The following is a 13,656-nucleotide window of genomic DNA, read 5'->3' on the forward strand; positions in this document are numbered from 1 at the left end:
GAGGTGTGAAGCCCAGAGAGTGTGGGCTCCCTTGTCTGCAAGAGGCCACAGGACATGGCACAGCCATCCTCTTGGCCTCCCCACGCCTCTGTGTCTCCAAGCTGAGCTGTCCCAGTCCTTGGGCTCCTCGTGGCTGCAGCCCACTGGCCCTTTTCCACCCACTCCTTGCCCATGTCCTGCGTCATGCTTGCCCATGTCCTGCGTCCACTCTGCACCAGGCCCCTGGCCTGACCTGCAGAACCCAAGGGGCATGGGGCTGCTCTCTCTCTCCTCTGACTGCACCGCTCTGCTGATTAGCACAGCCAGAGGTCAGCTCACTGCGGGAGTAGCCCTGTCCCATTGCCGGCTTGTAACCCTGGGACTGAGTCTCCACGCCAGACTGCTGGCAGCAAGAAGGTAGCAAAAGAGATGCCTACGTGGGGACTCAGTACATCCCAGTGGGCTAGGTCTCGTGTGTGTGTGTGTGTGTGTGTGTGTGTGTGTGTGTCTGCACGCACACAGGTGCATTTGTAGTATTCCTGCTGCCATTGTTTAGAAGCAGCTGTCGCCTTCCCATACTTTGGCTTGCTTAGAAATTGCTGAGACTAATCATTAGTCATTTTTGCCAGGGAATGAGGAAAATCCAAGTCTTTAAAAGAGGAAGGCAGAATTTAACCCCCAGGAGGGGGGTAAATCCAGCCCCACTGGAACTGGATTTCCCAGATCCTACGCTTCTACTCACATCTCGAGGGCCTGGGCATGGCCGCAGGGGACAAAGACAGCTTCTCTTTCCTCAAAGAGCTCTGGCTCAGGAGGGTTGGGGCTAGGAACCCCTCTAGATGCAGGAGGAGGGACATCGGGCTCAGCCCCTAGAGGGGACAAGGGAGGCACATGGGGAAGGAGGCCATGGGGACGCCCAAGCCCATCCAGAGGGGATTTCGTCCTCCCCTGCCCCTCCTCCAGACTGTTCACCAGTGCGCGTGCTTCTGTGGACACATGCCCCTGCCGTGGAGGATTCCATTTGCACAACGGTCTTCCACACTGGTTCCGGCCAGAGTCCCCGTCGGAGGGGTAGAAGATTCCAGTGCCCCCGCAGGACTTCAGACTCACTCAGAACCTCAGGGGGTGACCCACCCAGGCTTCAGCACTTGTCAGCCAAGTTTGAGACCAAGTGAGAGACAACTCCTCTTTGGCCCCCAACCCCAACCCTCTGCCCCGCCTGCCCTCCTGCTGCTGTTCCTGCCTCTTCCAAGGGCAGCCTCTCCAAACACTGCCCACAGTCCAAACGCCTGCCCACAACAGAGCCTGCTCAGCGCCAGGCCCCGCCCCAGCCTAGCTCCCGCCCCGCCTAGGTCCGCCGACACTCCCTGGTCCGCCAGCTGGTAGGGCCTACGACTCCTCCTGTCCAGTGGAGGCTCAGACAAGAGCCGTCACGGTCCTCATCGTTCAGGCAGGGCGGAGGCGAGCCCTGAAGGGCATTTGAGTCCCACCGGGCTGCTCACGCTTCAGCACACATGCAAGTCTCCTGGGGGTCTCCTGAGTGTCTGGTCTGCAGGCCTCTGCCTTTCCTATAAGCTCTGGGCAATGCCAACGTTGATAGCGCAGGGTCCGCACTCATAGGAAATGGAGGGTCTTCTGTGTAATAAGGTGTGTCGGGACTCAAGTCCCTGCCTCAGAGCCCTCCAGCAGCAGCCTGCTCTCTCCCTCCTCCTCCTCTTCCCGGCACCCTGGGAGCACAGATGCACCCCCTACCCGTCACCTCCCTGGTGGGACCCCTCAAAGCCAGGCCTCAGAGCCCAGCCATAGGTCCCAGCCTGCCATCTCCTCAGTCTCTCTCATCCACTAGCCCAGGCCCAGCTCGAGGTAGCTACATCCATCCACACCTGGGTGGCACTAGAGGGTGATCTCCTGCTCACACACCTGGAGTCCCGGTCCACTCTGTGGGAAGCTGGCCAGCCTGCCCAGTCCCCAGGCCCCCCATCTGGCCAGTTCCCCCCGTTGGGTCTTCTGCCTGCCTCTCACTCATCAGAGTCTGTCCTTCCCTCGTAAACAAAATCCTAAGGGCCAAGGAAGGGGTATGAGCTAGGAAACACATGGGCTTTCAGGGTTCACAGTCTGCTTGGCTGATTACCAGCCTTAGGATTTCGAGCAATCTCCCCACGTCTTTGAAGCTCGGTTTCTTTCAAAGATGGCCTTCCTCCTCCCAGGAGCACGTGTGTGACAAAACACACAGACACACTCGGCATGGCCTCCAGAACTTAGCGGGATTGTTCAATGCCAGCTGTCACCAGTGGTGACAAGTTCCAGTTCCACCTGTTAGAAGCTAGGTGACTTCTCACAGACTCAGTTTCCTTCTTTGTCGCCTCAACGTAACGACACCCTCTTTCGCCGTGGTCCAGAAGGCTCCAGAGGCTGTCCAGAGAACCAGCTCTGCATACACTGGTTGTTTCCGAGCTGGTCCTATGACCCAAACAAGGCCCATCAGAGTTAAAGAGCACTTGCCCTAGCATTTAATATTTGCACAAAATACTGGGGAAAAGAGCTCCCTGCGGGGGCTGCCGCGCTGGTTGGATATGAGCTGGGAGCGCCTCGTGGCCCAACGCTGGGGCACAGCCTGCCTGAATGGGAACCCAGCCCAGAGCTGAGGGATGGAGACCAATTCTGGCTCCAACGTTGGAGCTGTCGGGATCCGCTGGGCCTCGAGAGCCAATAGAGTGCTTTTTTTTTTTTTTTTTCTTAAACCAGTTTGAGTTTCGCTCCTCGCTAAAAGAGTCCAGATGAAACTTTCATGGCAATGAGAACGGAGACCTGGACGGCGGGAAAGCCACTGGGAGAATGATGGGGGAGCCGTATGCGAGAGGCACCCCCTGAAGCCCACCGCACATCCGGAGCCTGGAGGGGGCACCTTTGTGCTCACCGCTGAGCCCTGGGCAGACCCCTTCCCAAAGAACACAGCTAGAGAAAGACACAGATTTTTCTTTCGCTTTATCATGAATAAAGCCATACAATGGGCACAAGGAGACAAAGCAGCTGTACAGGAGCGGGCGGGCAAGGGCTTCGATACATTCATATCCAGGGAAGTAGCGCAGATTGGGGTTTACACAGGTGGCAGAGGCTATAGGCACGATGATACAAAATAGAAAGGATATTTCCATCTATATAAATACACAGCCAGGGGGTCGGGAGGAGGCTGGGTTCTTCTGTCTCTCCTGCAGGGGCCGGGGAGGCCGGGAGGCGGAGGCAAAGAATCTCTTACATTTGTTCTGGACGGCATGACAGAGGGAGGAGAGAAAATGGGGGAACACGGCGTGTGAACACCGATGTGCTCACTCTCACACACAAACCAAACACGGCCACCCAGGAGAGTCTCCACCTGTTTAACACTGATCAGAAACCGAACTTGGGACATCCGTCGGCAAAGACCCCACTGCCAGGAAGAGGCCAGGTGTGGGACGTACATGGAAGTCCTCCAACAGTCTGGACATCGGAGGACAGAGAAGTCAGGAAGGAGCCCATCTGCCAGAGCCCCACCCAGGGGAGCGAGTCATCCCCAACAACAATACTGCGGTTCCTCCCAGCAAGGGCCCTCCTGATTCTTTTCACGGCTGGGTGATATTGAACTGGATGTCCTATTGCCCACCCACTCCCTTTGACGGTAACCCCACGTTTCCTAAAGAGATCAGCAAAGTATGCACCGTATACCCCTCACGCACACGCACGCGCGCACGCGCACACACCTACATCTAGCCTTACACTGGCCAGGAGCTCCAGTCTCCAGGTCCTGGGGCCTGGACCTGGATGAGGCATGGATCTTGGCCTCTGCCTCCAACTTCTCCAAGGACCCTGAGCATGGGGAGATGTAGGGGCTGGAGGGAGCCCCCGGACAGGGCATGGACCTACTTGACCTTCCCAGGGCCTAAAGTTGAGAAGCTCCAAAGAAGCGCGGTAGACCCGGGAGGGCAGGTTGGCGGACAAATGTCCAGGGCATAGATGTTCTGCTTCTAGACGCCTCCACACACCTTGTGTGGCAGGAGGAGCCTGCCCGACCTGGACTGGGGCACATCGGAGTATCCTCCCACTCCTCCTGAGCCCCCTTTATAAGGATCACACTTGTCCAGCTGGCTGTGGCTTCTTCTGGCCACCAGGCCCCACTGTTCCTGTCCTGCCAGTCTCTGATACACAGAGGGATTCCTCAAAACCCAAGGGAGAAGGGGTCCACGAGTTTTCAGAGCTGCTAGGAGAGATTCCGATGAAGAGGGCGATCAGAAGGCCCATCCTAAACCTCGGACACAGTGTACATGGCCCTCAAGCAGCTGACTAGGTAAGGAAGCCAGGACACCAAGACTGCTGGGCAGGGGCATTTCAGGAACCACTGGAGGTGGACCCAACAGCTCCCTTCCTTCCTCTCCCCCTCTGGGGTCACCTCTCCATTGTTCCCGTGCTCTGCCCTCTCCTCCTGGTCTACCGGCATGAACTCCCCTGTACCTCGTTGACTGTCTCTCACCGAATCAGACAGATGTCACTTCCCTGCCCTCTTCCCTCCAGACACCGCTCAGGCCAGCCCCAGGCCCCAGGCCGACCTCAGACGCCTGGCTGGAGCACAGGGGGGGCCATGAGCCTGCCTGGCATCTGCACCCCGCCCTGTAACCTGACCCTGCCTCTCCCGTTCCTCCTTGCCAACCTCCCCCGGACCCTGGCCCTGCCAGCCTGTTTTCAAGACCAGACAGCACTCTCCTGGCTGACAGACAGATTCAACAGTAACAGCAAAAAGGGGTGCGGGGGAGGGAGGAGAGAAAAGGTTAGACATTTACACAATAATAACAATAATGATTAAAAGTGCTTTCTCTTAAAGGAAATCTTTGGCAAGAATATACTGCGGTGCTGTGTGTGTGTGTGTATATGTGTGTGTGTGTGTGTGTGTGTGTGCCCGTGCGCACGCAGGGGTGCACAGACCTAACCTGTGAGACATGAGAGGGCCACAGTGTCCTCCCAACCAGTGTCTGACCCCAAAGTGGGGCCACTTGGAGACTGGGGTACCCTTCCCCAGCATTCTTCTGGAAACCCACTCCTTCCAGAGGGATGCGAGGGAGTGAGTGAGGAGTTGAGCTGCTCAGCTTCCCAGGATGCCCTGGTCCCTCCCAGGGTCACACTGGGCTCAGGCCTGAGCGGGGCAGGCTGGCCGTGCCTGGGAGGCAGGGGCTGCCGGTGGGCGGTAGGAAAGCGTGTGTGAAGGCCCAGGGCTGGCTGCTGAAGGGTCTGCCGCTCCGCCAGGCCCCGAGTGAGGAGAGGCCATCCAGACCAGGAGGGGCAAGCGCCCAGGGCCACGTCCAGCGGGAGATGTAAGATATTTACAGAGGAAGTGGGGAGGAAATATCTCCCATCTGGGGAGAGAGTTGGGGTGGGTGGGAAGGAGAAGGGGAGGATTTCTGGGTATCCGGCTTGAATGCCCCAGAAGGAAGAGCGCTTTGGAGGAACCTTGGTCACCAAGTACAAGGCTGCAACCTTTAGGAAGCGGGGGCCTGCTCCCCACCATCAGACACTCTCCTTTCCAACTCCCTGAAAACAGAACGTCCACACAGATACAGCTTCTTGGAGGAGAAAAAAATGCAAAAGACACACACGTCCCCATCCACCACACACACCCTTGTCCCGGCAGTCCCACAGGGAGGAGGGCAGCCCCCCCCCCCCGCCCTCTCTGGGAGCTGACTGTTGTGCCCCGGGCTTGCCAGAAAATAAGGGGACCAAGGGAATGGGGCAGGTGCCACCACTGAGCCCCTGCTTCCTCCAAGAATAAAGGGCCCCTACATCTCAGACTTCACTTAGACATGAAAAAGGGATGGGAATTGGTTTACGCCCCGGGAGGCAATAAAGCAATATGGGAAAACAATAAATACTTCTCGTCAATTTACCTATTCTTTTTTTTTTAACCTTTTCTTATATTTTATTAGCTTACAGATTCTGTCAGTATGTCCCACATATATATTATATATATTTATATATCAGTACAATGCCTCTCTCTAAGGGACCCCATAGGCTTAAGAAGCCCCCCAAGAATGGAGTCCTGGTGAATTTTCCATTCCAGCTTAGAGTCCTTGGGTGGTGGTATGAGGGGTCCCCAACTGCCCAGTTGGCCTCTTGGCCCTCTGACCTCAATGCATCCCTTGGCCCCTCTGTTCCGTGGGCAGCTTGGTTCTGCCAGGGAAACCAAGGCAGGAGGGGGGACAGCAAGGCTTTGGCATGGGAGGCAGGCCATGTGGGATGCACAGACAGCAGCAACAAGAAATCTGCTAAGGACATCCCAGGCAGTCCGGTAGAAATCAGGCCCCAAAACACTCACAGAGGGACCCACGAGCCCTTCGGGGGCCTTTTCTGGGGATTGCTGGGCAGGGCTTCTGAAAGCAAGTTCCCCAGGACAAGCTCCAACTTGAGGACCCTGAAGGACAGGGCAGGGCAGGGCAGGAAGGCTCAATCCCCCACACCCAGAAGGGCAACAAGCAGATAAGGAAATGAGGAAAGGCTGGTCTGGGGCACAAAACCCAAGAACGGGCTGAGGGCTCAGGGCAGTGGGAGCGACCTGCCCAGGCTGCTGAGGGACCACACATGTCCAATCTGTCCAATCCGCTGAGCTCCGAGGCCGAGGCCGCCCCTCCTGGTGGCTCTCTTCCCCAAAACTACGCACATGTGTGTCTTCACCTCCCTCCAAAACCAATATTCTGGCCTCCCCTGCCCCGCCGGGGTCTTTGTTGAGAAGCGGCTGACAACACCCAGGGCCGCGAGAGCGCAGGTAAAGGGACCCACAGTCTGTGACCCAGAATCCTGGGGAACGGGGCTTATGTCCCCTCGGGCTGCCCTGTCACCCCCTGCTGTCACCTTTTCTGGACAGGAGGCACATGTGTATGCAAACACACGGGCACAGACAAGGCTAGGTGATACGACCCTGGCTAAGAGGCACGTGGAAGTCAGTGTGTGGGGACAAGGGTGTGGTCCCACGACACACCCTCTACACACACCCGCACACTGCACGGCGGAGGCACAGTCCCGAGACCCTGCAGTACCCCAGGACTCAGAAACTTTCAAAGGCAAAAGTTCGGCCACTTGATGTTCCGTGCTGGCTCTATTTGGTTCACCCATCTACCCCAGAGGCGGCCAGAAAAGGATGCTCTCAATCTGATTTCTCCTTGCCAAGCAGTAGGGTTAGGGAGACAGAGCTTTTCCATCTACTCCCAAATGACAGATCCCCAAGGAGCTGGTCGGTCTCCTCTGAGGAGCCCCATCCTCTCAGAGGGGTGGGGGGAGTCAGGTGGACCTGGTGGGCAGTGGAGGCTTTGGGGGCTCCACAGTATCCATCTACCCAGGGGAATCCGAGTTATTCTCCTCCATCTTTTTCTTTCTCTCTCTCTCTCTCTTTCTCTCTCCCCCTTCCCCTCTGCAATTCACTTCCCCCTCCCCACGTTGCACTTTCTTCTCTCCTTCTCCAAAATTGGCCCAAAGTCCTCCTTCTGGATTCAAGGGTGGTCAGGATTCATGGGTCCCCTCCCCACATGCCCCATCCCCACTGCCCTGGCCCTGGGCGAGGGGTGGCGTTCATCTCTTCTGGCCGGCATTCAGCATGACCTTGGAGACGAAGTTGACAATGGCAGAGGCGGGCTGGTTGGGGTCAAGCTCAGCGAAGAGGTGGCAGGCGTTGTCGGTGGTGCTGCCCTGCTTCCGGGCCACGAAGCCGAAGAGTCTGTGGGGGGTGGCAGGAGCAGGAGAGGGGGTGACAGGCGTGAGGGGAGGGTTGGGGGGTGGGGGACGCCCGAGACCTGGGAGAGCTGCCGGTGTGAGCAGGCCCACCCTCAGCTCGAAGCCCTTCCCCGGTCTTCCTACCTCCCCCTGCCCACAGGGACGGGAGAGAATCCTCCCTCTGGTCCAGCCCCAGAAAGCCAGGTCCCAGGGATGAGAGTGTCCCTGGTTTCGGGGTAGGCAGTCACTCCCCTTTGAGGAGCAATGGGGGAGGAGGAGCTGGAAGCAAATGAGGAGACTGGACAGCAAGAGGTGGGAAGACCAAAAATAAAACGGGGACATTCCTAGGCAGGCTTCTCGCGGCACTTCCCAGCCCCACCCGGCCCAGCCTGTTCTCGCACACAACACAGAAGCACGTGAAGGAAACACGGACGGCCCATCACAGTGCTTGGCCTCCTCAGACACAAGGAGAGGATCAGGAAGACAAAGGGATAAGGGGTTGCCACCCCCCTCACACTCACTCACACACACACACACACACACACACACACACACACTTCTCCTCGGCTCGAGAGAATGGGAGGGGATGGGGGACCCCACACCTGTTCCTCCCCACCCCCACTCCCTGCACCAGAGTGACCTGGCATTCTCTCTGCAAAACAGAGTTAAAAATATGAGCAGAGAACAGAATGTGAGCCCGGGTCCCCTCCCCGTCGGCACATTGCTAATTAGAGCGAGATGGGGAAATCGGACAGCTGGAGATTCCGATGGAAACCCCTCTCCCCAGGACTGGACCACAACAGCTAAAATTAGCAAAGTTGGGTCCTGCCTGCCACCACCCGCACGCATAAAACACACACACACACACACACACACACACACACACGCACACGGACGTAGGACTTCCTACAGCTTTGCTGTCCCCACCTTTGTTTCAGGAGCCTGGAGCAGCTAGGGCCCGAAGTCCGGGATAATGACCTGCCCAAGTGCAGGGGATGCCCGGGTCCATGGCCCAAGCGCCAGCACCTCCCTTCCAGGCCGCTCAGGCTCCTTGGTGCCCAGGAGGGCAGTAAGGGCGGAGGGAGGGAGTGGCTCCGAGCCACCGCAGGACCTCGAGCCAAGCCTGGCCGCCTGGTTCTGCCAGGGTGGGGAGCCAGCCAACCTCACCAGCCTAAACATGGCCCGCCTGCCCTCCCTGCTGTTTATTTTTCCCCCCCCCCCCCCCCCCCCCCCCCGCCAGTTCAATGACTGCCAGGTCCTTTCTCTGCTGGGGGGAATGGATCCAGGCAGGAAACCTCAGCCCCAGGGCAGGGAGGAGCACTTGCAGGAACCTGAGAACACACCTCCCGAAATCTGGGGCCTCAGGCGCCTGGCACACCTACCCTCCCCCCCCCCCCCCAGTGCTGTCCCCTGACTGAGCCAGGCTCTCCTGGGCCTCTGCCCTGCAGAGCAAGGTCGCGTCAGCAGGAAGCTCAGCACAAACCCAGCTCCAGAATGAGGAGAACAACTTCCGGGCTTGGGAGCAGCCCACTTCTGTCCCCCACCCATCATCTCCCCATCACAGGGCCGGGTGGTGACCAAGGATGAACTCCTTCAGACACAGAGCTTGGGCCTGCTTGCTTGGGTCAGGGACTTGGGAGACCCTAACGGTCCTGGGAACTCAGAGAAGCCTAAAGCAGGTGTGAGGCGTGCTTTGAGACGGCTGGACACCTGGGCCCTCCTTTCAGCCGGGCCGCCCATTCTTTACATGGCCTCGGGCACGGCGAGGTCCCCTCCATCCCACACAGCCCCTCTGCATGCTCCCAAGGGCGTTCATGGAGCTTTCCACTGTCCAGCAAGATTCCCTGCAGACTACAGGATTCACAGAGGCTCAACCAAAGAGTGAGAATGGGAATCAAGGAAGCCAGGATTTGGGCAGAAAGACCATTCAAACCACCCCCTGCCCGGTGGCCACAGCCTCCAATATGTTTCCAGCTCCCTGTCCACTTCCCCAGCTCCCTGACAGTCTGGTCCTAGGAGAGGCAAGGTGACAAGACTAGCCCCAGCCTCAAGAAAGGAGAAGGCAAAAGTCCTCGCTGCTTGGCCAAGCTTTTCTCCCAAGTGACTGACCCCGGCACAAAGGCCTCTGTTACCCTTCACCTACCCCTGGCCCCAGATTCTAGGCCTCCCCCTGAAGCAGCCCGCTGGGGCAGGGGAGAAGACACTTACTTAGCGGGGACACCTCCCTCTGTTTTCATCCACCTGTGGAAAGAAACACACCATCGCATAAAACACTACACCTTTTCACCCCCTAGAACCCAGCCCCTCACATGACCAGGCCTCCTGGGGGAAGGCAAGGGAGACCCCATTCCAGGTGGATGGAGGCCTCCAAAAATCAAGCAGGGGGAGGCACTGAGGGTGAAGAGAACACCGCAGCCTGTCTCCCAAGGAGCTCTCTGGTGTGCAGAGGAGCAGCAGATTCAAGGTCAAGGATATGGCAGAGGGCATGGAAGCAAGTATCTGAGTCCCTGGGAGGGTCTCCAAATGTGTGCTGGGAAAAACTCAGATAGCTACTCAACACAATTACTCACAGTCTCACAGACACAGGCAGACCTTCAAGTTGAACCAAGAATATTCACCCACAGCCACACGTGCACACACTTGCACACACGGAGACTCCAGTGTTCTAAAAGTGTGCAGAAGGGAAGGTGTCTGCAAAAGACTTACTTTCTCTCCTGAGGATCCAGGTCACAGAAGGTGACAGTGTTGAGTGGGTAGTGTCGCCTGAAGAAGAGCCTGAGGTACAGATACCAGGTAAACAGAGAATGAGCGTGGAAGTGACCACTCTCTTCCAACCTCCCCTTGCAGGTCAGGCCACCACGTGTAGCTGTCACGGACTGACCTCCACCTTATATACAAGATGGCCTGGGCCACTCATAGAAGCGATGCCCAGGGACAAACAGACGTGTCACTGAAACATGTCCCAAGTGCTAGTAAGTGGGAAAAGAAGGAAGAAATTGGTATTGAAGAAGGAGAAAAATGAGCAGACCCTGGAGGAGGAAGGAAAGAAGTAGGAGGGAGAGTCTGAGAGGAAAGCCTCTGCTCTAGAAAACAGGCACTTTTGTCAGTTGTATTTATGGCTGTGTGCTCAATCCAGGCACAACTGTAGTAGGAAAGATGCAAGGAAGGAAGGATGGATGCATGGAAGGAAGGATGGATGGACGGACAGAAGGAAGAATGGATGGATGGATGGATGGATGGATGGAAGGTAGGTGGGTGGATGGATGGACAGACAGAAGGAAGAATGGATGGACGGATGGATGGAACGGTGGGTGGGTGGATGGATGGATGGACAGAAGGAAGGAAGGATGGATGCATGTATGGATAGAGATAGAAATGGACGGTGGGATAAATGGGTGGGAGAGGATAAATGGAGGATGAATGGATGCAGGAATGAGCAAATCAACTGGTGAGTGGATGAGTAACCGGACGGATGGGTGCGTGGGTGGTGGATGGGTGCGTGGGTGGTAGATGGGTGCGTGGGTGGGTAGAAGAGTGGATAGGTGGCTGGATGAGCGAGCAGGTGGATGGATGGATGCATGGATGGGTAGGCGGATAGGTGGGTGGGCGAACAGGTGAGTACAAGGAACAAAGGGTAAGCGGGTGGTTAAGTAGATGGATAGACGGTCACCGGGAGAGAGCCCGACATGGAAGCAAGTAGAAGAGGCTTACTTTCTCTGGTTGTCAGTCAGTGTGATTCCCTGGGCAGAAACTTTGAAGTGAACGATGGTGGCAGCTGGTGTGGGGTCAGCAGCCAGCGTCTCAGAAGTGGCTTTGGAGATGGCCTGTGGCCCAGTGAGCGACTCCATGTCCACGGAGTTGACGAAGAGCACATTGCAGGCTGGAATAAGCCCGCCCAGAGAGGAGTCAGTGGGGCCGCAATGGGGTGGCAGGGGTGGTGGGGGGGTGGATGACACACCACGTCAGCTCTTTGGGGAGAAGGAGTGGATGAATTCTAGGCCAGCCCCCCAGCCAGGCATCTGCACAGACATGTGGACTGCCTGGCGGTACTCGGGTCTGCAGGGAGGCACAGGGCAGGCCAGAGGAGAGGGGAGGAGCCCGCGCGGGGACCCAGGCTGGGGCGGCCACTCACCTGCCCCTTGCTTCAGCAGATCAGTGGTGGAGTTGGCAGAGCCCGAGCTAGCTTTCGACTCATCTGTGGGGTCTGAAACAAAAGTTTAATTCAGCCGGTAATTAAAACTCGAGAGCTGGAAAGCAGCACACGTCTGGTTGAGCCTCAGGCAAGCTCTGCAAATACTTTGTGCAATGGATACCACTTTTCATAACAGGCCCTGGCAGGTGGCACGTGCATGTCCAGTCGGAACATTCCAACAGTGACGGCAAGTGTGCCGCACGCGGGGGGAGCGCTCTGGAGTCCAACAGTGTGGGGTTCAGACTCTCGCCCCAGCATCTGCCAAGGAGCTATAACACGGAGATGCAATTGTACCCATTTTGCTGGGTTTTTGAGATGTTCCATGCACAGGGGGAGCCCAGTGCTTGGCATAAAGCAGGTCTTTGAGTGGCAATGGATGTCGCTCTTGTCATTGCCCGTGGGTGTGTCTTTGTGTAGCTCCATGAGGGCCCTAAGCCATCAAGCCCTTAATGCGACAAAACTATAATTTCAATATTAATAAGAACTGAGTATTGTCGGTTCTTATTGACACGCCAGACTCTGGTGTGCAGGCTTACGAAAACCCAGATGGCCAAGCCCCACCCCCAAGTTCCTGAGTAGGTGAGGCCTGAGAGTATTTGCATCCAAGTTCCCAAGATGGCCAACCCTGTGGTTCTGGAAACCAGACTTTGCAAAGCGCTGTTTTCTACAATGTAAATATCAAACAGTTTTATAATTGCTCCACTACTTTCATAAGTTTCATAGAACCATAATTTAGTTGGTGCCCAAAATGTGGGGTTAATAATGCTACTTAAGTTGTATTTGAACCTTTAAACCAATAATGTTGGTCAATTATCATTAATAATTCAATGAATTGAGTTGGATACATTGAAAATATCAAATAATACTGGGGGTTGTGTGTGTGGGCATAACCGCAGGAGCTCCAAGAGAAACTGGAAGAAATTCCCAGAGACACTCCTGAATATCCTAGTTTTGAACAGAGGATGGGGAGAAGGGACCCAGTCTCTAGTTCCTAGACCTCGAGGTCAAGGCCAAGCACAGTCCCCCACGCTTGGCCTTTGTATGTGGGGCCGGGTGGCAGAACCCTATCCAGTGTCTGTCCTGGATGTCTGTCTGCCCTCCTCCAAAGCTGAAACACTTCTCTGACAAGGGCTAAACTCTCCTTCGCTGGGCCCATGGTCCCACTCAGATTCTCACCTATAAATTCCAAGGCTCTCAGGTTCCATTTATACTTCCCACAACCAACAAGCCTTGCTCTTCCCATCAGTTCCGCAACCCCTCAGTCAGAGAACACCCTTACAGCCAAGCCGACCGGAAACTCCAAGGACATCTTGGCCCCATTTCCTTCCCACGCCAGGCAGAGCCTGGCCACCTCTTCCTCCGAGTGCACTCCCTCCTCTTCACTCATGCCAACCTCCAACCCCCAGGGAACGTCCCCCACCACATAAATCCTCCTTCCCCTCCCCCTCCCCTCAGCCCCATCCACCAGTGCCCATCTCAGCCTCTATACATGGTCCTCCCCATGACTGTTTCCTAGTTCAAGTGCCTCCCCTGGGTTGTATTTTGAAGATTTGTGAAAGAATTCCTTAAAGCCACCAGAGAATTTTCCAGAACAATCTGGCAAGTCAATTATGTGTGTTCCTGGAGTTAAGTTTTTTTAAGAGCTTTTCCTTCTTTTGTATTGGGTGGGGGTGGGGGGAAGGAGAGAAGTTTTGAATTTCCCCAGACTGGCAAAATGACCCATGTCCTCCAACCCTGGCCTGTGTTCTGGAGCAGCTGGC

General features: G+C 56.4%; 1 protein-coding gene across 12 annotated transcripts in view; it reads right to left on the reverse strand.

Annotated features, from left to right (window-relative positions):
- Nucleotides 1-2,947: 2,947 nt before the first annotated feature.
- Nucleotides 2,948-13,656, reverse strand: part of TNS1 (tensin 1) — a 198,720-nt gene continuing 188,011 nt past the window's right edge. For all 12 annotated transcript variants that reach the window (XM_013061545.2, XM_013061546.2, XM_013061543.2 and 9 more), the window contains 5 exons: nt 11,837-11,908; nt 11,416-11,584; nt 10,411-10,479; nt 9,913-9,945; nt 2,948-7,708 (listed from right to left, as the gene is read on the reverse strand). In XM_013061545.2, coding sequence (XP_012916999.2) covers nt 7,564-7,708; nt 9,913-9,945; nt 10,411-10,479; nt 11,416-11,584; nt 11,837-11,908 — 488 coding nt within the window. In that variant the 3' untranslated portion in view covers nt 2,948-7,563. The remainder of the gene's footprint in view (nt 7,709-9,912; nt 9,946-10,410; nt 10,480-11,415; nt 11,585-11,836; nt 11,909-13,656) is intronic.

Source organism: Mustela putorius, unplaced genomic scaffold (genome assembly GCF_011764305.1).
Source record: "Mustela putorius furo isolate JIRA1106 unplaced genomic scaffold, ASM1176430v1.1 tig00000275_pilon_pilon_pilon, whole genome shotgun sequence".
Classification (NCBI taxonomy): Eukaryota; Metazoa; Chordata; class Mammalia; order Carnivora; family Mustelidae; genus Mustela; species Mustela putorius.